Genomic DNA, 24,804 nt, shown 5'->3' with positions numbered 1-24,804 from the left:
TAGTGACTGGAAGAGAAGTTATTTCAACTATAAATAATAGGGGTGAGCCAATGGGAACAATAGGAAAGAAATAATTCCTCCAGGATCCAGAAGAGAAGCTAGAGATGACAGAAATGATAATGGTGCCTCTGAGGGTCTATCTGTAATTCTGCCATGTCTTTAAGGGTGGACATGGTGTAATCCAAAGCTATTAAACCAGGCCATGCTATCCCCTGGAGTCTGTGCCTGAACACTCTTGTGCAGTGGTCTAGATTAGCTGTGATTCTAATTTACCTTTATGGATTGCACTGTGGGGGACAAAGAGGAAGAAAAGCAGGGAACCATATTTTATTTAAAAGGCATTACGGATAGAAGTAAAACACTTACCAAAATTGTGACAAGCTGTTTTTCTTCACAGTCTTCAATTACATCTATATTTAACTTCTCTTTAAATTTCTAAAATGTAAAAGCAAAGAAAGTGTGAAATTCCTATAAAGTCGATTTCTATGTGATTACTTTACTCTTAAAATCAGTTAAAATAAAGCATGGTTTAATGAGTCCCATGACAAAGTGCCAAACAAAGGTCTATAGCACTGGATTATGTAGAATTTTCTCTAAAAAAAAAATTACTCTTTCTTATCCTCCACAATGTAACAGCAGCTGTCTCAAAGAGAGAGGGAAGGAGACATTGATAGTTTACACGTAGGCAAGAAAAGTGAGTGGCTTACATCTGTTTTTCTATTAGTTTATAGCAATTGCCCTGTATTTCCCCAGACATTTTCATCTTCAACATATCGAATTCTCAAATTTCTTTTACATCTCAAACCACCCAGCAAAAACAAACAGGAAAACTATATCAGACATATTCTGAAAGCTAGGGAAATAAAGGAATAGATATCATGGGTGTGTGATTATTTCCCCTTCATTTGGTGATTAGAACACTTCTAGCAAAGGTTCCCCAATCATCCATGATGTCGATTTGGTCATGTTTGTACACTGAACATTTTAGTGAATGTGATAGGAGGGAAGACTTGAAATGAGCTTGCACAGCTGGGCTTGGGGTCTGGCACTTGTCATCACCACGAGAAGAACATCTATCAGGTAGCTGCTGATCAAGGATAACAGATGCAGAGAGCCAAGCAAATACAGCTTACAGCCCAACCAAAATCAGCTAAAGCCTGGGCAACCCACAAATGCATGAGAAATAGATGCTTACTGTCATAAACAACTGAGAGGTCACAGTTGTTATAGAGTATTACATGGCCAACAGCTGACAGTTCCCTCCCTGGAAATATTTTTTTCTGTGCTAATACTCCAATCTAGACCTGACTATTCCAGCTCCTACAGAGCTATTTTAACAAAGAGCTGTTCCAACCAAGAAGCCTGGACATTCAGTAAGGGTCTGTGTACTATGAACCATCCAAATTCTCCCTGACCCCTCCTCCTTCTCTGTTTCCCCCTCCTCAGCCCAGGACTAAACTTATTCTCCTCTGTCAGACCGCTGGGTACTTAGGTGAATTCCAGAAGCCATGGTTAAACAGCATCTAATCTCCACAGGACTGAATTCCTCACTTACCAAAATGGACTTGATTTCATCAGGCGTAGCCTTGGTGTGGTTCATGAGCATTTCTTGGGCTATGTCCTTTCTGTTCTCCAGCTTATTCATTTTCTCATAGGTGTCAGTATTTAAAAGAGACCATCCAAGAAACTGTGTGAGAGTCTGAAATTGATAAACTGTGATTCAATTCTCTAAAATTAAAGGAAAATTGATTTGGAGGCCACAGTCTGCATGCTTTCCTACCCATCAATGTCTCCTCCCCCATCAAAAACCCAGTTTCTTGTTTTAATCTAAGAAAACAATACTAATAGTCAGCCCCAGACAATAAAATTGGCTAAGCCCTCATTTTCAAAGTGCTTCATGCACCATGAATACTTTATTAGAGGAGGGATGACCCAAATCCAAGCAGATAAAGCATGACTTGAATCAGAGAGGGCTGGGGGTGACAGCAAGAGAGGGGGAAAAAAGGGAGTGGGGAGAAAAAGAGAGAGAAACCTTTTCCCCAATTTCCTAGTTCTGGAAAGAATTTTGATTAAGTCAAACATTCACACTTTGGTAGAAAGGAGTGCAGTTTTATGGAGATCAGGAGACAGAAATGACACAATAACAACGTATTGACAGCAAGCGTGTGTGACTCATGTCTTAATTACACTTTGGAAACATCTTTCCAGAATAACAATTATGCACCCTCTATTCATGGATTTCATCTCCCTCCATTATTTTATAATTGCACTCACCTCAGCGATGTTCTCATCATATTCATCAAAAGGCTTTCCATCCTTCCTGTTGTAAAATGTAGCAATGCCCACGATGTCTTCTTTTTTGTTGACAATAGGCAGGGACAAGACATTTTTAATGACCCAGCCAGTTTCATCTACAGGTCCTTTCTACAAACAAAAAAGACAGAGGTTATTTTTCAACTTTTTATTTTGAAATTACTATACATTCACAGGATGTGGCAAGAGAAATGTACTGAGAAATCCCATGTGCCCTTCACCCAGTTTTCTTCATGGTATCATCTTGTGCCACTATGCTACACTAGCAAAACCAGGGAATACATATGGGTATGATCCATGGAGCTTAATCAGGTTTAATTGTGCATGTGTGGGGGTGTGGAGGGCTGTTTTTATGCAAATTCATCACATATGTAGCTATGTACAACGTCCCTGGAATTGAGAGAATTAATCCATGACTAGTGGGCTCACTTGCACTACCCCATTATAGCCATCCCCTTGCTATCCCCCACTTAGGTTGCTTTCAATTTAGATAAAGAATACTTTGGGGGTGTTCGATGCACAATTCCTATGCTGTGACAGAGCACGGCTAGAACTATACAGTCATAAAAGCACTCTTGTACATTTGACTAATTTTCCTAGAACCAAGTGTCTGTATTGTGGCAACCCTACCCTCTCCTCTTTGATCCCTTTCCCAGCCCTACCTCTATTACCTCAGGGCTCCCTGTTCACTTTTTCTGTCCTCCAATACCTATCTAGCTAATTCCTTAAATTCTGTTGAAACATCTAACGTGGCTTCTGTTTTCCTGACTGATCCCCCAAGATGGTCCTTTGTTCTGTGGTGTGGCTCCACTTAGTAAACGTCTGTCAAGTCCCGTGATGTTTCAGGACCTGGGTTAGCTGCTGAGGCGCAGAGATGAAGGAGTCACAGTGCCCAGCCTCGAGATAACAGCTTGTTAGGGGATGCACACACAGAAGTTCAGGAGTGCTTCTCAAAGTGTCGGCCAAGAATCAAGGGCAACAGATCTTTCTTTTTTAGCCAGTTTCATAAATCTCCGGGAGCGTGTCTTAAATAAGCTTCCAAGGAGATTCTGAAGTCCTCGGAAGTCTGAAAGCCATCGCGTGGCACCTGCACAGTACGCAATAAAGCAAAGAGCCAAGTCCCCAACACACCACACTGCTCCTGCTTCTGCCTGCTCTCAGCTTGTTTACTCATCCTGAGAGATGCAGGTTAAGTCTCGCCTCTCCCAGGGAGGCTTCTCTAGCTTTTCACCCCCATGGAACTTTCCTTTTTCAGAATTCCATCAGCACTTTTAGCCTGGATCACACAACTTAGGTACTTTCCAAATGCTTTGAACTGTTGGCTTTTGTCTCTGAGGCTATTTTCTAACCAAAGAGCAGTTCCATAAACTGTTGAATTCTACCTAAGTAATGGGACAGTGCTGGGCATATAAGGGAGGCTCAATAAAAAACTGCTTAATTAGTTGAAGAGCTCCTCTTTATGCTGGTGCTGCTGCTGCTAAGTCGCTTCAGTCATGTCCAACTCTGTGCGACCCCATAGACGGCAGCCCACCAGGCTCCTCTGTCCCTGGGATTCTCCAGGCAAGAACACTGGAGTGGGCTGCCATTTCCTTCTCCAATTCTTTATACTTGGAATGAGAAGCAAAGAAACCAAGGCTCAATTCATGCTTCCTAACGGTCAAAGCTCTGGGGGGGGGAAAGTAGTGCACAGTCGTTTTCAAAATTTTCCGTTTTGGAAAATACAATGAAACATTTATATACTTATACCCTCACACAGATCAGAGACAAAATAACAGAAAGTTATTACCTGTGTGCAAAATAACCTCACAACCATAAGCACCTGGGTGTACATATATTTTTAAAAGCTTCCAAAATAAGTTTTACTGCCTCTGTTTTTCAGTACGTATTCATTACCCGTTCATGTTCATGTGTTTTGCTATTAAATTAGAGCTTGTTCACAGAAAAGCGATAGGAGGAACTTAACACTTAAGAAAAGTAGGATAAAAACTTAAGACTGAGAAAATCCTATGTACTTTTTCTTCTGTGAATTGGGATCACTTTAATTGATATTAAAGGAAGAAGTCCCTACTTCACCTCAGGGAACACCTCGAAGATGTCTACTTGCCAAGGCCTGGAATCTGTGAACAAGTTACTTTGTGTGGAAGGAGTATTAAACTAGCTGATGGAATTAAGATTATTAGTCAGCTGATATTAAAATAGGGAAATTATTCTGGGTTTTCCAGGCAGACACAATATAATCACAAGGATCCTTACAAGTAGAAAAGAGAGTCAGGGTCAAAAATCAGAGAAGGGCAAATGGCAACAGTGGCAAGGTCAGGGCGACGCGATGCTAGTTTCGAAAGTGGAAGGGCACCATGAGCCAAGGCTGCCTCTAGCAGCTGGGAAAGACAAGGAGGCAGGTTCCCCCCCAGATCCTTCCGAAAGGAAGTCAGTCCTGCCAATACCTTGAGTGTTGCCCAGTGTGACCCATACTAGACCTCTGACTCCAGAACTGCAAGATAACTCAGTTTGTGTCACTTTAAGTCACCGAGTAGTCATTGTTATGGCAGCAACAGGAAGCTCATACCTCATGCCACCAAGGAACATAGTTTGAGAACCACTGCCTTTGCAGGTTTGCTCTGACCATAGTTCCCTTTGAATCATTGGTTTTTCCGTTACACTTCTCAGGTGCAAGAGGGACCAGTGAGAATGGAGGTGGGTGTGGGCAGATGGAGAGAGAAGGGGAGGGCAGGTAGGGTGGAGGCTTGGGGAGAAGGGGGACCCTTTCCTGAGTCTGCTCTTTGGGATGATGCAAAAAGGGGAAATGGAGAGGGAGGTTGAGAGCACCCCAAGATGCAGTCCTGACCCCAGTCCAAGGATGGAGGGAGGGATGGATGGAGGGCTGGGTGGGAGTGTCTCCAGCCACGGTGCAGTTCTGAAAGAGTTTGCAGGGCTGCAGGGGACTCCTAGGACCCATGGTGCTGGTTGGAGGAGTCTGGCGCCTCCCAGGAACTGGCCTGTGTTGGTATCCCGGGGCCTGGGATAGTGGAGCCCCTGCCCTAACAGTGGGTTTCTGAGCCCAGCAGCCACTGGACGGTCATCCTTCCCACAGTCAGAGGCCCAAGAAGCGTGTTTTCATAGGCAGTCCACTGATGTTTCTTGGGGAACTGAGAAATTCCTATGGGTTGGAGGTTTACCCCAGGTGAGTGCTCAACTTCCTCTGAACCATCAGAGCCTTGTATGGCTGCTCCCATGGAAGCCACATGAAGCCCCCAGAAAGCACAGGCCCTCACACCTCAGAACACAGCTTGGTTCTTCTGGGCCAGCTCCTGACCTCCCTGTCCAGACAATAACTGCTTAAGGTTCAGACACCTTACAGAGTCCATGCCCCCTTCTTCCTGCCTGCACCCTTTCCTGGCATGCAATTACCATAAACAGAGGGGCCAGGGCTGGGCACCGTGTGGTCACACTCAGGCCTTCAACTACAAGGAGGAAGGACCTGGAACAAGGGCTCTGATGGTTCAGAGGAGGTTGGGCACTCACCTAGGGTAAACCTCCAGCCCATAGGAATCTCCCAGCTTCCACAAGAAACATCAGTGGAGTGCCTGTGAAAACACACTTCTCGGGCCTCTGATTGTGGGAAGGATGACCGTCCAATGGCTGCTGGGCTCAGAAATCCACTGTTAGGACGGAGGCTCCACTTCCTGGCCCCCCAGGATACTAACACAGCCCAGTTCCTGGGAGGCGCCAGACTCCTCCAACCAGCACCACGAGTCCTAGGAACCCACTCCGGCCCTGCTAACTCTTTGACAACTGCATGGTGGCCTGAGTATGGTGTCTGCGTGTTTCCATGTCATCGAGCAGAAGGATGAGCAGGGAGAACAGAGGGAAACCTGCCCTGAAACTGGGCAAGTGGCCACAGGTTCTTCCAGCCTGGACACTTTTGCTGCTGAGGAAACACCTCCGACCCTAGGTCGCCTTCACCCTGGTGTGGGCAGAGATGGGGCTCTGTGGGTGTGTCTGTGTAGACAGGAAGACAGCGCTAGTGGTCCCCACTGGGAAGGCTGTCTCTATTCCTGACTAGACAGGACATGCTTGTTAAAACAGGACACAGAACAGCAGGGGCTAAAAGCCAGAAGACAGGCTGTGGGGCCAAAAGCCAGGCTGTCCCAGTGGTCAGGTGGGGAGGGGGTGAGAGAGGGGACAGGTAGGGATGGGCATCTCTGGATGTTGGAGGAGGAAAAATTAAAACCAAGAGTCTGATAGCATGGGGAGCCCCCAAGAACCCAACAGGAAACTTCTTTTTCTCCTAACGGCAGCAATAAGCCGCTGGGAAGGGTCTGAGAAACCTGTAGAGGGCTGAAGCCAGGTGGTCCGATGTTTTCAGCCAATCACTCAGGCGGAGACCATTTACTGAGCGGCTGTGCTGTGCCCAGACCGCTAGATGACCAGGAATGGGAGAGAACGGAGAAGTGACAGTCCCCCCAGCCATCCCCCCACCCCCACCCCCACCAATGCCAGAGTGACAAACACCCTACCTCCTCTCTCACCCTCCTTTTCTCTTCTCCCCTCTCTTCTTTTTTGCCTGAAGAACCTGCTACGTGGTGGCCAGCCAGGGTGAGCAGGACATAAGCCCTGTGCATGCTTCCTGGTCACCCCTGAGCACCAGGCGGCCTCTAGGGGGGGCGGGGAGGCAGTGCCGCCCCTGCTCCCTGCACTGACTGGGGTGGGGGTGTGTGGCAAAGGATGCTTACCTGAAACGTGAAGTATTCATCCCCCGGGGCGTTCAGCATGTTGCAGATCTGGAAAGCAAAAGGAGCCATTAAACACAGACCAGAAAGAGAAAGGACGTGGGAGCAAAGGATTCCTCCCTAGGCTTCCAGCGCTCGCAAGCACAGTATTCACTCTGGGCCTGGCGAGACCAAATGAGCTAGCGACACACTGAAGTTGAGACAGATGGGCACCGGCCCTTAACCAGAGTGTTTGTCTGAGAAAACGTCTCCTCCAGCAACAAAATACAGAGAAACTCTGCTGCTGCTAAGTCACTTCAGTCGTGTCCGACTCCGTGTGACCCCATAGACGGCAGCCCACCAGGCTCCGCCGTCCCTGGGATTCTCCAGGCAAGAACGCTGGACTAAAAATAACTGCACGCACTCCCAGTTGGGGCAAAACGTAAACAGTAAGATACAAAAAACGTCACAAGCCAATGGCCATTTCTGAGGCGTGGGGAGCAAAAAAGCACTGCCCTCGGGACACAGCACAGCCAAGGGGGTAGGCGGACCCTCTGGCCCAACCCACCAATCCACCCCCAACCTCACCCCAGTTAAGGCACCAGCTCGCCCCACCCAGGGAGCAACCTGTTTCTTGTTTGTGCTCCCTCCTGCCCGCAACAAGAGTGCCAGTAAAGCCTTGCCTGAAGGCTCTGACCAATTGCGCTGGCCTCTGACCAACGATTGATTAAGAGCCGGAGGACCTGTTTGGGTAACCATTGGCTTCTCCTCAGCCAAGTAAGACATTGGATGACGTTTAGCCCCATCTCTGCTCTTCCCTTCTCTTCCTGCCTCTAAGAAATCTACTTCCAAATTCAGAGCAACTAGCTGCTCAGACCAAGGAGAGGAGCAAGCTACGCAGAAAGGCCTGGCAGGTGTGGCAGCAATTCTGGGAAGACTCTATTTTCTTTCTTTTTTTTTTTTTCTTTTCTGATGTGGGATCCAGGTTGGGAGAAGGTGGTTAAGGGCTGGAGGAAAAAACCAGACAGCCTTTTAGGTACACCAGAGTAAATATTCACTATGAGACATGGCTTTACGTACTAAATTCAGAGACGATTGCTCACGTCCATAAGGACAAGGAGTCATTCCATTTTTGTTCATTTTGAATTATCCTTCTATCAGGTCAAACCCACAAATGGGTCTTAATAAAAGGCAGCATCTTTCTTCTCACCAAAATTAAATTACTTTAAATCATAGCATTTTAAAGTTAGAAGGCACTTTGATAATTGTTTAAGCTTTTCTTTCCAAATGGGAAACAGAAGCCCAAAGATGTTAAGTGATTTTTTTAAATTCATGGGATAACAGGAGAACTGAGCTCTCCGGTGAGGGTGCTGTTGGAATCACCTCTCCTGGTGTCGGGAGTGGGGAGCCCTAATTTGCATCATTCACCAATTTCCATGTTGTAAGTACACCCACCATGGGGGATTTCAAACTGACCTAGGATTCACAAGTTGCTCACCAAACTCCTGAAAATGGAAGGTAGGAGCCAGCTTCTTCCTCTATGGTACTAACTCTGCCGGCTCCTCCACCCAAGGGAAGCGCTGTTTGGGAGTGGCTGAGCCATGTCAACCATTGTTTTTCCCCTTACTCATAGAAACCAAATGTGCGGTGCTTAGTCGCTCAGTCATGTCCAACTATGCCACTCCATGGACTGCAGCCCTCCCGCCTCTCCTGTCCATAGGATTTTCCAGGCAAGAATACTAGAGTGGGTTGTCATTTCCTTCTCCAGGGAATCTTCCTGACCCAGGGACTGAACCTTCATCTCCTGTGTCTCCTGCATTGCGGGAGGGTTCTTTACCCGACGACTCTTACAGAGCAGATGTGGCCATCTTTCAAAGTTTTTGTTAGTATATCAGGAATCACTTGTGCTATTCATTAATTTTATGATCTAATCTGAATAAAAAACCATGAATTGATTGGGTCAGCATCCTTCAGGTGTGTATCAAAGAGACAAAAAGCAGCTTAATTCTCTTTTCTGACCTTACCGTCAGCAGCATCTATTTTGGTCCAGGCTTTTGGGCCTTTAGAGAATATCTATAGATGGATCAAGGTCCTTGAGGCCAAGCTTTTCTTTTAACTCAGTATTCAAATATTCAAAAACCTTCTCTACCCTCCCCATTTCTCTCTCTCTCTACAGATCATTTTGATTCTAACTTGGTTTGATCCTGCATTTCTTGCTTCGATTCTACAAATGTAATTCTAGAAACTCATTTTCATTTTCTAATGTTTTTAACTCTAAGAAGTCACTCAACTGAAGTCTAATGTTTCTCATTCAGAGCTGGGATTTACTGGTTTAATGAGAACTCTGTGGGCACATGTTCCCTAAATTCAGCGAGGTCCAACTGAAGGGCCTCTGGGATAGCTCATCCAAAAGCCTGCCTTTATTACAAAGGGTTTATGAAAAAAAAATATCAAGGGAAAGTTTGAAAAGCTAAAAGGAAAAGTTTCAAGCAATTTGGAGGAGCATCATAATTATGATTAAAACTCCAGACCATTTTTATTATTATTAAAGACTTTTCAGTGTTTCATTTCTTAAATAAGTCAACAACCTCTTTTTACAGATGATGATGTTAAAATCCAGACACATCAAGGGATTTGCCATGGGATTTGCCCAAAGCAGGATTGATTCATGGTACCCAGGGATCCTGAGTCATGGCCGTTTGTTCTCTTTACCAGAACCCACCATCATATCACACACAAGTGGCCCCCAGGAATGGCGCTGCTCTGGCTGGGTCTGCTGAAATGTTTGATATCATCCTCTAGACCAGTGCTTCTCAGTCAGGGGTATGTTATCCTCCTGAGGACATTTAGCAACTTCTGAGATGTTTGGATTCTCAGAAGCAGGGTGGTGCTACTAGCATCTAATGGGCAAGGAGGCTGCTAAAAACCCTACAATGTAAAGGACAGCTCCTCACTACAAAGAACTAGCCCACAATGTCAGTAGAGTCCACAAGTTTGAGAAATCCTGTTCTATACACAGAAATTATGTTTTTAACGGATCCTGCCTTTGGAAATATATAGTACAGGGTGACACAGCTGGGAGTGAAAGGAAAGACTTAAAAACTCACAAGGACAACAGTGTAAAGGGAGGTTGTCCCACACAAAGCGGGATGTATGTTCACCCCAATTCTGGAGTCTCCCAAAATGGCTCAAGGTCAGTTCTCTGAAAATCATTTTGGGAATGCTAACTTGTCTAATGAGCGATTTGACGAGAAATGCCTTGCACAAGATTTACACCAGTTTGCCATCAGTCTTGGGCTGCCAGTAGAAAGGATGACATCACGGGTGGGGCTGAGGGCAGGAGCTGAGAGGTGAAAGTGAGCAGTAAGCAAATGCAGTGAATCTGTGATAGAAACAAAATCTGGGGGGAAAAATCCTCCACAGCCTTTGGAATCGATTCTGGCAAATTGGTTACATGGCAAATTGGTGACTTGGCAAATGAACCATTCAATGAGTTGGCTTTTGGTGCATTAGTTTTCTCCAAATTGATTTTTGGACAATAAAATCTTTACCTGGGAAACATCTAGGAGAGAAGAAGTGCTTAAAAAGTGGGGCAAAATAAAAACGCCATTTGCAGCAACACAGGTGGACCAGGAAATTATAATACTAAGTGAAGAAAGACAGAAAGAGACAAGTACCATATGACATTGCTGATATGTGGAATCTAAACGGTACAAATAAACTTATTTACAAAATAGAAATAGAGTCAGAGATGTAGAAAACAAATTTATGGTTATGGGGTGGAGATAAATTGGGGAGTTGGGATTAACATAGAAGTTGAACGGTTCTATGAAGACCTATAAGACCTTTTAGAACTAACACCCAAAAAAGATGTCCTTTTCATTATAGGGGACTGGAATGCAAAAGTAGGAAGTCAAGAAACACCTGGAGTAACAGGCAAATTTTGCCTTGGAATACGGAATGAAGCAGGGCAAAGACTAATAGAGTTTTGCCAAGAAAATGCACTGGTCATAGCAAACACCCTCTTCCAACAACACAAGAGAAGACTCTACACATGGACATCACCAGATGGTCAACACCAAAATCAGACTGATTATATTCTCTGCAGCAAAAGATGGAGAAGCTCTATACAGTCAACAAAAACAAGACCAGGAGCTGACTGTGGCTCAGATCAGGAACTCCTTATTACCAAATTCAGACTTAAATAGAAGAAAACAGGGAAAACCGCTAGACCATTCAGGTATGACCTCAATCAAATACCCTATGATTATACAGTGGAAGTGAGAAATAGATTAAAGGGCCTAGATCTGATAGATAGAGTGCCTGATGAACTATGGAATGAGGTTCGTGACACTGTACAGGAGACAGGGATCAAGACCATCCCCATGGAAAAGAAATGCAAAAAAGCAAAATGGCTGTCTGGGGAAGCCTTACAAATAGCTGTGAAAAGAAGAGAAGCGAAAAGCAAAGGAGAAAAGGAAAGATATAAGCATTTGAATGCAGAGTTTCAAAGAATAGCAAGAAGAGATAAGAAAGCCTTCTTCAGCGATCAATGCAAAGAAATAGAGGAAAACAACAGAATGGGAAAGACTAGAGATCTCTTCAAGAAAATTAAAGATACCAAGGGAACATTTCATGCAAAGATGGGCTCGATAAAGGACAGAAACGGTATGGACCTAAAAGAGGCAGAAGATATTAAGAAGAGGTGGCAAGAATACACAGAAGAACTGTACAAAAAGGATCTTCATGACCCAGATAATCACGATGGTGTGATCACTCATCTAGAGCCAGACATCCTGGAATGTGAAGTCAAGTGGGCCTTAGAAAGCATCACTACGAACAAAGCTAGTGGAGGTGATGGAATCCCAGTTGAGCTATTTCAAATCCTGAAAGATGATGCTGTGAAAGTGCTGCACTCAATATGCCAGCAAATTTGGAAAACTCAGCAGTGGCCACAGGACTGGAAAAGGTCAGTTTTCATTCCAATCCCAAAGAAAGGCAATGCCAAAGAATGCTCAAACTGCACAATTGCACTCATCTCACATGCTAGTAAAGTAATGCTCAAAATTCTCCAAGCCAGGCTTCAGCAATACGTGAACCGTGAACTTCCAGATGTTCAACCTGGTTTTAGAAAAGGCAGAGGAACCAGAGATCAAATTGCCAACATCCGCTGGATCATGGAAAAAGCAAGAGAGTTCCAGAAAAACATCTATTTCTGCTTTATTGACTATGCCAAAGCCTTTGACTGTGTGGATCACAATAAACTGTGGAAAATTCTGAAAGAGATGGGAATACCAGACCATCTGACCTGCCTCTTGAGAAACCTTGTATACAGGTCAGGAAGCAACAGGTAGAACTGGACATGTAACAACAGACTGGTTCCAAATAGGAAAAGGAGTATGTCAAGGCTGTATATTGTCACCCTGCTTATTTAACTTCTCTGCAGAGTACATCATGAGAAACGCTGGGCTGGAAGAAACACAAGGTGGAATCAAGATTGCCGGGAGAAATATCAATAACCTCAGATATGCAGATGACACCACCCTTATGGCAGAAAGTGAAGAGGAACTCAAAAGCCTCTTGATGAAAGTGAAAGAGGAGAGTGAAAAAGTTGGCTTAAAGCTCAACATTCAGAAAACTAAGATCATGGCATCTGATCCCATCACTCCATGGGAAATAGATGGGGAAACAGTGGAAACAGTGTCAGTCTTTATTTTGGGGGGCTCCAAAATCACTCCAGATGGTGACTGCAGCCATGAAATTAAAAGACGCTTACTCCTTGGAAGAAAAGTTATGACCAACCTAGATAGCATATTCAAAAGCAGAGACATTACTTTGCCAACTAAGGTCCATCTAGTCAAGGCTATGGTTTTTCCTGTGGTCATGTATGGATGTGAGAGTTGGACTGTGAACAAGGCTGAGCGCCAAAGAATTGATGCTTTTGAGCTGTGGTGTTGGAGAAGACTCTTGAGAGTTCCTTGGACTGCAAGGAGATCCAACCAGTCCATTCTGAAGGAGATCAACCCTGGGATTTCTTTGGAGGGAATGATGCTGAAGCTGAAACTCCAGTACTTTGGCCACCTCATGTGAAGAGTTGACTCATTGGAAAAGACTCTGATGCTGGGAGGGATTGGGGGCAGGAGGAGAAGGGGATGACAGAGGATGAGATGGCTGGATGGCATCACGGACTCGATGGACGCGAGTCTGAGTGAACTCCAGGAGTTGGTGATGGACAGGGATGCTTAGCATGCTGTGATTCACGGGGTCGCAAAGAGTTGGACACAACTGAGCGACTGAACTGAACTGAACTGATGTATAAAATAGGGCTTCCCAGGTGGCACTGTGGTAAAGAATCTGCCTGTTAATGTAGGATTTGCAAGAGATGTGGGTTCCATCCCTGGGTTGGGAAGATCCCCTGAAGGAGGGAAGGCAACCCACCCTAGTATTATTGCCTGGAAAATTCCATGGACAGAGGAGCCTGGCCGGCTACAGTCTATGGGATGGCAAAGAGTCAGACATGAGAGAGCAACTGAGCATACACATATAATACAGGTAACAGGGACCCTCTGTATAGCACAGGGAACTCTGCTCTAATCCTCTGTAATGACCTATAATGGGAAAAGAATCCAAAAAAGAATGGATGTATGTACAGGTATATCTGATTCACTTTGCTGTCTGGCAGAGACTAACAAGTACATTGTAAATCAACTATACCCCAATAAAAAAAATTTAAGTGGTGCATAAATTCCTTTATACCACCTGTGGCAACTTTGGGAATATCAAACTTGATAAAAAAAAAAACCCAAATGGAGTTTGATAGATGGGCTGCCAGGAAACCAAAGGACAGAAGCCAAGGGCCAAGCTACTTGGCTGTTTCAATGAGGCTGAAAAATTGTGGCATATGTGGGTTCAGTTAGAAATGAATTGGAATACTTTGGTCAATACCACCAGGTCAGGAATGACATTTAAAAATATTTCAGTTATATATAAAAAAAGGGAATTCCCTGGTGGTCCAGTGGTTAGGACTCCACACTTTCACTGTCAGGGATCAGGTTCAATTTCTGGTAGGAACTAAGATCTAGGCAAGCTGTGTCGTTCAGCAAAAAAAAAAAATTCAATTATTTTTTAATATTTGTTAGTATATATTGCTGTTTACTCTTAAAAGACATAAGATTGTCTCTCCTTTTTCTTTTCTTCCCCTTCAACATGTCTCTACACTAAGAGATCATGTCACTTGGTGAGGCCACTTTGTTGCCTAACCAACTAAGCCCAGAGTTAGGCATCCTCCCTGAAACCCTAGGGTAAAGCATCACTACATAGAAAGATTACCTTGCAGTCACAACAGAATTTTCCTTACTCTGTCACCATTCTGAATCCAGAAATATTCACACTAAGCGGAGGCAAATTTGTGACAGTAAAAGAAAAACCATTAAACCACCTAAATTTTGTTTCACTTCCCATGTGACCCCTGAGTCACTGTAATTCACATGCTCATTTACTAAATAATGAAGATGCATGAACAGAATGACCACACTAAAGAAAAAAACAACTATGCAAATACATGCTATAAAAATATGTTTTTGGAAACTTGAGTTTGAAAGGGGAAAGGAAAAATGCCAACATAAAGAAACGTAAAAAACAGGGAACATTCTTGCAGGGAGGTATCTTGATGCCAAAAAAATGACACAGATGGTGGAGGAGCCCCACTAGGGAGAGAAGTCAGACATGAAAAGGAAGGAGATTATGGTCAAGGCCAAGTGGGAAAGCTACTGGTCCTCTGACCTTGAGGTCTATGGGACCCATTGTTGTCTTCCCACCCCTGATCTCTCTCAGCCAGACCTGGCCTACTCTTCCCTCCCACCACACCCCAACCTCACATGAGAGACCAGGGCAAAAATCTTCACCTCCACTATCAACTCAATGGATTTTGCATTGCAATCAAAGGCAAAGTCCTTTCCTTATGTATTTTTTCTTTTTGTCAGTAATTTTCCGAGTTTCAAAAGTCGTGACCAAGGGGAACTATATTTAAGGTCAAACTAAACCCAGCATGAATCATAGTCATGAACTACCAGGATGTCTGAAATTTGTGTGGCTGCAGAATAAGAGGCTGGGAGATGGATCTGTCTTTCTTGTGTTGACTAAATATTTTCTTGCGGAGTCAAGGAGTTTCTAGCTCACATTCATTCTGACTGCCAAGATTCTTCTTTCCTGTGTCCTGTGCCAAAGTGGCCATCTTACCCTTACCTGGTGCGTTCTTGCCTTCACAACTGTTCCTATCTCTTAGCTAATGAGAGTTTCATCCAATATTATTTAAGATTCAAATTTGTTCTGCTGCTACTGCTGCTGCTGCTAAGTCACTTCAGTCGTGTCCGACTCTGTGCGACCCCATAGACGGCAGCTCATCAGGTTTCTCCATCCCTGGGATTCTCCAGGCAATAACACTGGAGTGGGTTGCCATTTCCTTCTCCAATGCATGAAAGTAAAAAGTGAAAATGAAGTCGCTCAGTCGTGTCTGACTCTTAGCAACCCCATGGACTGCAGCAAATTTGTTCAATAACTTACAAATCCATTTTCAGCAACGTATGTTGGCAACCCACTAACGAGAGTCCAGTGGTCCGTGGGAGGTGTCCTTGAGGAAGATGAGAAGAAAAAAAAATCATCGCTATGCAAAGAAATGCACTGAATACAAACATAAAAGGGCAACTCCTGCAGCTGCTCCATGGCAACACTCACGGAATGACTTTGATCTCTTCTTTTCCATGTAAAATGTAATCAATGATTTTATAAAAGATGACTTCCTAAGAGGAAAGAGAGAATATGAGAAAAATCTTACCTCCCAGAGAAAACATTTTTCCTTAATGAACTTTTATTTTAAAATTTAAATATTTTATTTCCCAACCACATTTCTTCACGTAACATAAATTACCAAACTACTCGTGTCCTAATTACAAGCTTATGAGAAAACCAGAAATATCACTGGCCACTTATCCTATGAACAAAACTGCTGAACTAATTTTAGAAAGTTGAATATACCCTGACAACTTCTAGGAGAATCTTCGGTTTTCTTTTAATTTCTATTGTCCAGACATATCTGACTAATACTTCCATAGAACAAATCATGGAATTTCTCAGCCTCAGTCAATGTTTTCCCCTCCCGGCTGTACAGTGCACTTACCCCTTCCAGCACCCTGAATGGGAGCCTAAGAAGCAGGATTCGGTGAACACGTTGTCAAAGCTGGAAGGGACTTGAGAACTAGTCTCTCTGCTTCTTTGGGCAGATGAAGAACCTACAGATTCCATCCTCTGCCTTCCCTTTCCTGTATGCTCGGGATACGGTGGTGGAACAAGCTTCCTATGAAACTTGCAATCAAGGGGGAAAGTAAATCTAAGCCAGCCTTTGCCTGTAGATCCCAGTCCAGCATGTCAGAAGAAGAGCCTGGGCACGGTGTGTTTTAAAAACTATGCAGGAGGCTCTGAAGCTCCCTCCTTGTGGAGAAGCACTGATCCACCAAACCCCAGCTTCACAGAAAAGAAGTTAAACGAGTGAAGGCAAGGGCAACCCAGCTGGTTGGGGCGGAGCTGAAACTTGAACCTCAAACTCCTTGTCCAGTGCTTTCTGCTTCTCCAAGGTCCTCCAGGAAGTCCCAGGACTAGAGCCCAGTCCTTCTTGGGCCAGCGCCCTTTCCTTTACACACAGCCGCTAAAACCAGGCACAGATATTATCAACAAAGATGTCCGCACTCACTCTGCCATCTGGGGTCTTTGGACCTTTGTAAGGCTCGACTTCTCCAAGCTTGACTGGCCACTCATCATAGAATTCCTGGAGGCAAATATATTTAAACACTATTAAGCAAACTGTCCTGTTACCTCCCATATCTGAGTGCCATTGGTTTGCACATTTTATGTTAATTTATAATTCTGGAATTTTAAAGCTCTTTTTCAGTAATGCTGTTTATGAACTTGTGACTGTAAACAAGTCAATCTTTAAAATCTGTAAAATGGAGACAATAACAAAATGCATATTGCAGAGTCATTGAGTGGATTAAATGAATAATTCGGAGCACCTACCCTGCACATAGTTAGAAGGAGGGAGGACAAGAGGAAGGAAAAGAACATGTATGGAAACTCTCTGAACTTCCTGTTCATTTTTTTCTGTAAACCTAAAATTACTCTAAGAGAATATGGTCTACTAATTAATTTTTTAAAAAGAAAAAAAGACTTGTTGAAGACACATAGAGCTAGGAAGTGGAAAAGCCAAGTCTAGATACTTTTTTACTCCAAAAAGTACACTTTCCCTTCTTCTTTTCCATGTAAAATGTAATTGATGATTTTTAAGTTGACTTTATATAAAAGATGAAAGTACCATACTCTCTTGGGACTGATTCTTAAGATCTATCATGACCAGTAGTTCACATAGTATATCCGTTTTTTAATGGATTGCATTTCATGTGATGTGCATTTTATAGCTGGCAGTAGGGGAGATAAAATGTATGGAACAGTGACCTTCTCCTTGGTCATGTCCAGCAGCCCAATGGAGTAGCGTTCGCAGTTCAGGTATGTTCTAACAGTGTAGAGCGCTTTGTGAAACTGTCGCTCAACATCTGTGAGCTCTTCAAATACTTTGTTGGCTGACCACATAAGAATCTGAAAGTAGGTATTACAAAGAAAACAATCAGAACAAAATACAGTATGAAGAGGAGCATTAGAAGAAAACAGGAGATGCATCAAATAAAAGGAACACACGTCAGCAAACAATGCAATTCCATTTTTGCACATGAACTTGTCCAACAAACTACTGAGGGTCTCAGGGTGGGATGATGAGCAGACCTTTTGCAAAGCCATGCGTTTATGAAAGCCATGACTGACCTCCATGTCCAAAATGTTTTGGCTCCAAAGGGCAAGTAATCTAACACAAATGCAGAGACAGTGCCTGGGCAGAGGGTCCAGTATTGGGGGCCCACTGGCTACTGCTGGCCCTTGTGGGAAGAAAGCCACCTGCCTCCTTCCATGTGTCCTGAGCTAGTCTAAGGTTACCTGCCCTGGACAGCTAGCATGGGACAGGGCCTTGGAAGTTCTCTGTCCCAACCACCCTCCCACCATTGTATTGATGAAGAAACCGAGGTCCACACAGTAGTTCAACTCAGGTATCCTGGCTACCAATGTTGTTCTTTATCCCTCTGGCTCAAGGAAGCAATAGAGGAGCAATTTGCTTCTCAATGTAGCACCTTTACTATGTACCAGGAATACACAGCTCTGCTAAGAGCTTTATGTGAACCAATTCATCTAATGACCATTCAATAGTCATAGCAACCATGTGGGGTAAGTACTGTAATTATCATTGCCACCTCAAAGCGGAAGAAACCACAGCCGCCCAGGACATAGCCGGAAGAAAGCAAGCCAGTTGGACCTACAGACAGAGGGGCAGGAAGGTGACAGGGGAGGGGACCACAAGAGGACACCGGGAATGGAAGTTTGGGGATCTGACCCATGGGGTGTGGTTAGGAAGGATCTGCGCTTGTTGCCTCTTAGGGGGGCTCTTTGTCAAACAGGTCAGCATGAAGTAGTCACTGTCACCTTCTCTTTACCTGACTTCTTCGGGATTCAATATTGTACAGGTAGTTGGTATGATGAACCTTTAGGATGATAGAAACAAAGCTGAGGTATTTGGAAAAGACCTACAGATGGCAGAGAAAAACAAATTAGGTGTGACATCTTTCTTCCAGTTACACAACAAATAAATTTCCTGAGTGTCTGAAGGGATGCCCAGGGTTAGCATTACCTCTTCATCCTGTTTGGAAAATTCAGGAGCATCTACTTTGTTAACTGCCATAAACACAGCAAGAACCTCCTTGCCCATCACGATGGGGGTTGCCAGCAAGTTCCTAGTGACATACCCGGTTTGTTTGTCCATGAAGTCAGAAAAATGGCTGTTCTGAAAGATATATTCATACATTTGACATTTGAGAAAGCAGCACAAAACCATGAAGTGTAGATCTAGGAAGGGCAACATACCATTCTCTCTAGGTCGCAGGACAGCGGTCCCAGCCAACATCCCCACCCCCCCACCATCCGCAAGCAGACGGGATGAATAAAGTATAGAATGAAATGGCCCATTTCCAAATGGGCATTCCCACCTGAGCTGTGGCCTATCCGGTTTAGGCTAGGGTAGGGCTAGGAGGAAAGAGGTGATGTTGTGACCAAGTGGAATTCAGAAAAACATCTATTTCTGCTTTATTGACTATGCCAAAGTCTTTGACTGTGTGGATCACAATAAACTGTGGAAAATTCTGAAAGAGATGGGAATACCAGACCATCTGACCTGCCTCTTGAGAAACCTATATGCAGGTCAGGAAGCAACAGTTAGAACTGGACATGGAACAACAGACTGGTTCCACATAGGAAAAGGAGTACATCAAGGCTGTATATTGTCACCCTGCTTATTTAACTTCTATGCAGAGTACATCATGAGAAACGCTGGACTGGAAGAAACACAGCTGGAATCAAGATTGCCGGGAGAAATATCAATAACCTCAGATATGCAGATGACACCACCCTTATGGCAGAAAGTGAAGAGGAACTCAAAAGCCTCTTGATGAAAGTGAAAGAGGAGAGTGAAAAAGTTGGCCTAAAGCTCAACATTCAGAAAACGAAGATCATGTCATCCGGTCCCAACACTTCATGGCAAATAGATGGGGAAACAGTGTCAGACTTTATTTTGGGGGGCTCCAAAATCACTGCAGATGGTGACTGTAGCCATGAAATTAAAAGACGCTTACTCCTTGGAAGAAAAGTTATGACCAACCTAGATAGCATATTCAAAAGCAGAGACATTACTTTGCCAACAAAGGTCCATCTAGTCAAGGCTGTGGTTTTTCCAGTAGTCATGTATGGATGTGAGAGTTGGACTGTGAAGAAAGCTGAGTGCCAAAGAATTGATGCTTTTGAACTGTGGTGTTGGAGAAGACTCTTGAGAGTCCCTTGAACTGCAAGGAGACCCAACCAGACCATTCTAAAGGAGATCAGTCCTGGGTGTTCTTTGGAAGGAATGATGCTAAAGCTGAAACTCCAGTACTTTGGCCACCTCATGCGAAGAGTTGACTCACTGGAAAAGACTTTGATGCTGGGAGGAATTAGGGGCAGGAGGAGAAGGGGATGACAGAGGATGAGATGGTTGGATGGCATCACGGACTCGATGGATGCAAGTCTGAGTGAACTCCGGGAGTTGGTGATGGACAGGGAGGCCTGGTGTGCTGTGATTCATGGAGTCGCAAAAAGTCGGACACGACTGAGCGACTGAACTGAAGGGGAAGGGAGGGAAGGATGAAGGATTATAACAGGGAGGAAGTGCGTGCTCGAAGGAGAGCACAGCTGGGATTCCACAGGGCTCTTCTTATTAATCGCAAAAGTAAAATTTGCCCTTGAAACCTCCCAACCCTCGTAACATAAGGAAAAAATTATTAACTGCCCTCAAACCCCTCCTAATCTCACCTACTTGAAGAAATCTGTATTACAATGCTTGGTGTGTCTCCTTCTATGCCTTTCTCTATGCTTGGACAAAGCATTCTCTTTTTCTTTAATAAAATTTTCTCTCCTAATTTTATGCAATTCATCACTTAACACTATCTTATGGAATTCCCTCCAGACTGGTGCGTATGGACGTGAACTAGTTTTCCAGATTCTGGCATGATATTCCACAGTTTGGGGGCTCCAGTTCTGCTCAACCTATATCTACTGATTTAGTCTGTTTAGAGTTTTCCCCATTGCAAACAATACTGCACTAATCACCCTTGCTTTTACTTTTATTGATGGAGTCCCCAAATGGAAATGTCTTTTGCAGTGTCAACAGGTACATGAAGTTTTGATTTACATCAGTTACTTTTACAAAATGTTGAAATTCTTACCACCCTCTTGACAGCACCAGATATTTAACAGTTTTTCAAAGTCATTTTCTTTTTTTAAAAAAAGTATCTTTATTTTATTTATTTAGGTTGCACTGCACGGCATGTGGATGGATCTTAGTTCCCATACCAGGGATCGAACCTGTGTCCCCTGCAGTGGAAGCACAGAGTCTTAACCACTGAACCACTAGGGAAGTTATTTTCTATCAAGTCAATATCTCTCATTTGTATTTTCTATTTCTTTCCTAGGGGAAAATGAAATGGATCATCCTAGATACAAGCTTCAAGTAGAAGATGCGAGGCATGACTCTAATTCACTAACCATGTAGAGGGCAGAGTGATGAGTCTGGAGAGGCACACAAATGGAAGGGCTTGGGAAGAAGGTCAAGGATAGCAGTTATCTTATTAGCTGTAAGTGAGAGTAACTGTGGTCGGGAGTAACTGTGACTCTGCTTGCTCTGGGTCATGACTAACTCTTCTTTGAGTCTTCATCATTTGAAACTTCAACTGAAATTTCCATCTGGTGCTGTCAAGAAGGTGGTAAGAATTTCAACATTTTGTAAAAGTAACTGATGTAAATCAAAACTTCATGTACCTGTTGACACTGCAAAAGACATTTCCATTTGGGGACTCCATCAATAAAAGTAAAAGCAAGGGTGATTAGTGCAGTATTGTTTGCAATGGGGAAAACTCTAAACAGACTAAATCAGTAGATATAGGTTGAGCAGAACTGGAGCCCCCAAACTGTGGAATATCATGCCAGAATCTGGAAAACTAGTTCACGTCCATATGCACCAGTCTGGAGGGAAGTCCATAAGACAGTGTTAAGTGATGAATTGCATAAAATTAGGAGAGAAAATTTTATTAAAGAAAAAGAGAATGCTTTGTCCAAGCATAGTCAGAAAATGCTTTGTCCAATGGCCAAAAACCAATGTGGTCTTCCTTTCATAAGTTGTATTATGTTCATTTCCCCATGTGCATGTTGCTTCTATAAGCAGCTGCTGCTACTGCTACTGCTAAGTCGCTTCAGTCATGTCCAACTCTGTGCAACCCCATAGACGGTAGCCCACCAGGCTCCCCAGTCCCTGAGATTCTCCAGGTAAGAACGCTGGAGTGGGTTGCCATTTCCTTCTCCAATGCATGAAAGTAAAAAGTGAAAGTGAAGTCACTCAGTCATGTCCAACTCTTAGCGACCCCATGGACTGCAGCCCACCAGGCTCCTCCGTGCATGGATTCTCCAGGCAAGAGTACTGGAGTGGGGTGCCATTGCCTTCTCCAAGCAGCTGGACTTCTATAAGTAGCTGGACTCTGTTCAGTTTCCCAAAGTAAAAATGGAAAAGTCCACTGGTGTGTGACTTTGGGGCCAGGATCGCCCTCAGGGCAGAGTGACTGCTTGGGCAACAGAATCGCAGCCCTGCTCAGAGCAGGAGGCCTGGGCTGAAGCTCCGAATGACCTGCAGACGATGCAGGTTTGCAGACCTCATGGCAGACCTACTGAATGCTAACCTCCTGAAGTGGAAACTGGCTTCCCCGGGAATCTATACTTTCAGTGGATGAATTGATTCTGTAGATGATCCTTAGAAATGTCAGATGCTAAGGAAGTCAGGTGCAGCCCTTGACCCCAGACTTCTTCTATACCCTCCCAAAATGGAACCCCAGAAACCAGCTAATTATGTAGGAGGCAGCATCGCATAATGGTGAAGAAGGTTCCCGAGTCAGATGTCCTTGGCTGAAACCAGCTGCTGATTCACTAGCTGTAAGCCCCGGGCATGCTACTTACCCTCTGCATCCTCATTTTTTAACCTGAAAATGGGAACACTGGATAATATCTAATGTCTATTGTACCTGATGTAAAAAGAGAATAATACAGTGTAGGCAGAGCACTTAGGAAAGAGTCTGACACATAGTAGGTGCTCAATAAATACTAGGAAGCCACACCTGGGACTTTGGGGGCCTCTCTGGATTACAAGGCTTCCCTTGTGGCTCAGCTGGTAAAGAATCTGCCTGCAGTGCAGGAGATCTGGGTTCAATCGCTGGGTTGGGAAGATCCCCTGGAGACGGGAAAGGCTCCAGTCTTCTGGCCTAGAGAATTCCATGGACTGTATAGTCCATGAGGTCACAAACAGTGAGACATGACTAAGCAACTTTCACTTTCATTTCTTTTATTTTCGCTGGATGAGAAGTCCTTCAGGTTTTGCATTACCATTTGGCTTCCAATGATGATGTGATGTGTTAGTTGCTCAGTTGTGTCTGACTTTTTGTGACTCCACAGACTAGCAGCCCGCCAGGTTCCTCTGTCCATGGAATTCTCCAGGCAAGAATACTAGAATGGGTTGCCATTCCATTCTCCAGGGGTTCTTCAGAACTCAGGGATCAAACTCAGGTCTCCTGCGTTGTAGGCAGATTCTTTACTGTCTGAGCTACCAGGGAAGCCCCATCATTTGGCTTCTACTTCTACCTTTTCTAACCAATTCCAATCACTGAAAAAATGAGATGCTCTTAGCTGATGCAGGCCTCCTATGCCTAGAAGCATGCTTGCTCCTGAGGGCTAGCTCTCTGCCCTGTGCCCACAAGAGCCAGGTTTTTTTTCCTAACTGCTGTATCTGTGACTTTCTCTGCCTCTTGCATCATCTTCACTCAGTCCAGAACACCTCCAGACTTTGAAAGGTTCTTTCTCTTAATCCACTGCTATAGCCCAGTCTGGCTTGCTGTCCATTTTCCTCCTAACCTATTATCCATTATAGAAGGTGATCACTTTCATTTACACAGTGAGGCTGGGCATTGAAGGAATAACCAAAATGCCCAAAGCATGCAGCATGGGATGGAGTTGGGCAGCATTTCTTGGCTAACACATTTTACTCTGTAGCCGCAAAACTTGATACTATTTTATTTTAGATTCTAAACACAAGAAGATGTTCTTACATTCAACTGAATGTTTTGAGAAAATGACTTACAAGTTTTAAAACTTAATACTTGCTTATCATCATATCTGAAAATCTTGGATAAAACCATCCATCAAATTTCAGGGTAGGTGAGGCGAGGTTTTCTGGTTTTGTGTTTTCATTGGTTCAAACAATCCTTGGTAAAGTTTCTGTGAGTAAATTCTGTATCTTTTGGGATATGTTAGAGCAGAACGCTTAGAGCAGAGGGCTGCCTGGATCCTCATCCAATCTTAGTACTGTTAAATTCTGATCAAACATCTGGAGATCCAGAGCCAGAAGGAGACAAGGATGGAAAGCTGTAAGTGCAAGCTATAAGCACCCTGTTAATTATTGAAAACTTAGGATTCTCACATGGCTTTCTTTTAAACCACTGCCAGGAGAACCACCCATAGAGTTAATCACCAGCTTTCCCAATAGAATAGGAAATGATTAACTTGATGAGGATATGTCACAGTTTCCTGTTATTAACTTTCCCTGCCTTTAACCTGTTTTAAAAACAAGTGGTGATCACTGACCCGGTTTTGGCTATCTACACCCAGCCCCCAAACTCTCTGGACATTAATATGATATGATCATAGCTGTCATTTATTGAGCACCTCCTGGGAGTCAAGCACTTTATGATTCGGTTCTCTCTATTTCTCTCGTGGAGAAACAGGGTCCCTCATCCACTCTCAGGCCTGGATCTGTACCCAGGTCAACTGATGCCAAAGCTCTCACCTGACACCATGTGGCTTCTCTGCTGCCAAGGCTGGGAGTATCCAGTTCTGCCTCTCCATCTGTGTGCATGCAGGTAGTCCTTCCCTCCCTGTGCCCACACTGCCCACCAGGCAGGAGCTGTGTGTGGTCAGTGCTGTGGCAAAGAAAAAGGGCGGCCTTGCAAGACCCGGATTATGAGCCTAGATCCGCCACATTGTGCCTACCTGACCTGGAGGAGATTCTCAC

General features: G+C 44.2%; 1 protein-coding gene across 1 annotated transcript in view; it reads right to left on the bottom strand.

The window, feature by feature from the left end:
- Nucleotides 1-24,804, bottom strand: part of PDE6C (phosphodiesterase 6C) — a 58,428-nt gene that overhangs the window by 30,621 nt on the left and 3,003 nt on the right. The window contains exons 2-11 of the mRNA XM_068961500.1: nucleotides 18,802-18,954; nucleotides 18,608-18,697; nucleotides 17,526-17,666; nucleotides 16,768-16,842; nucleotides 15,756-15,820; nucleotides 15,585-15,651; nucleotides 7,047-7,094; nucleotides 2,275-2,424; nucleotides 1,556-1,699; nucleotides 367-435 (exon numbers count right to left, since the gene is read on the bottom strand). Of these exons, the coding sequence (XP_068817601.1) occupies nucleotides 367-435; nucleotides 1,556-1,699; nucleotides 2,275-2,424; nucleotides 7,047-7,094; nucleotides 15,585-15,651; nucleotides 15,756-15,820; nucleotides 16,768-16,842; nucleotides 17,526-17,666; nucleotides 18,608-18,697; nucleotides 18,802-18,954 (1,002 nt within the window). The remainder of the gene's footprint in view (nucleotides 1-366; nucleotides 436-1,555; nucleotides 1,700-2,274; nucleotides 2,425-7,046; nucleotides 7,095-15,584; nucleotides 15,652-15,755; nucleotides 15,821-16,767; nucleotides 16,843-17,525; nucleotides 17,667-18,607; nucleotides 18,698-18,801; nucleotides 18,955-24,804) is intronic.

This window comes from Capricornis sumatraensis, chromosome 23 (assembly GCF_032405125.1).
Source record: "Capricornis sumatraensis isolate serow.1 chromosome 23, serow.2, whole genome shotgun sequence".
Lineage (NCBI taxonomy): Eukaryota > Metazoa > Chordata > Mammalia > Artiodactyla > Bovidae > Capricornis > Capricornis sumatraensis.
The sequence above is the reverse complement of the archived record's forward strand: the minus strand, read 5'-3'. Positions and strand labels throughout refer to the sequence as shown.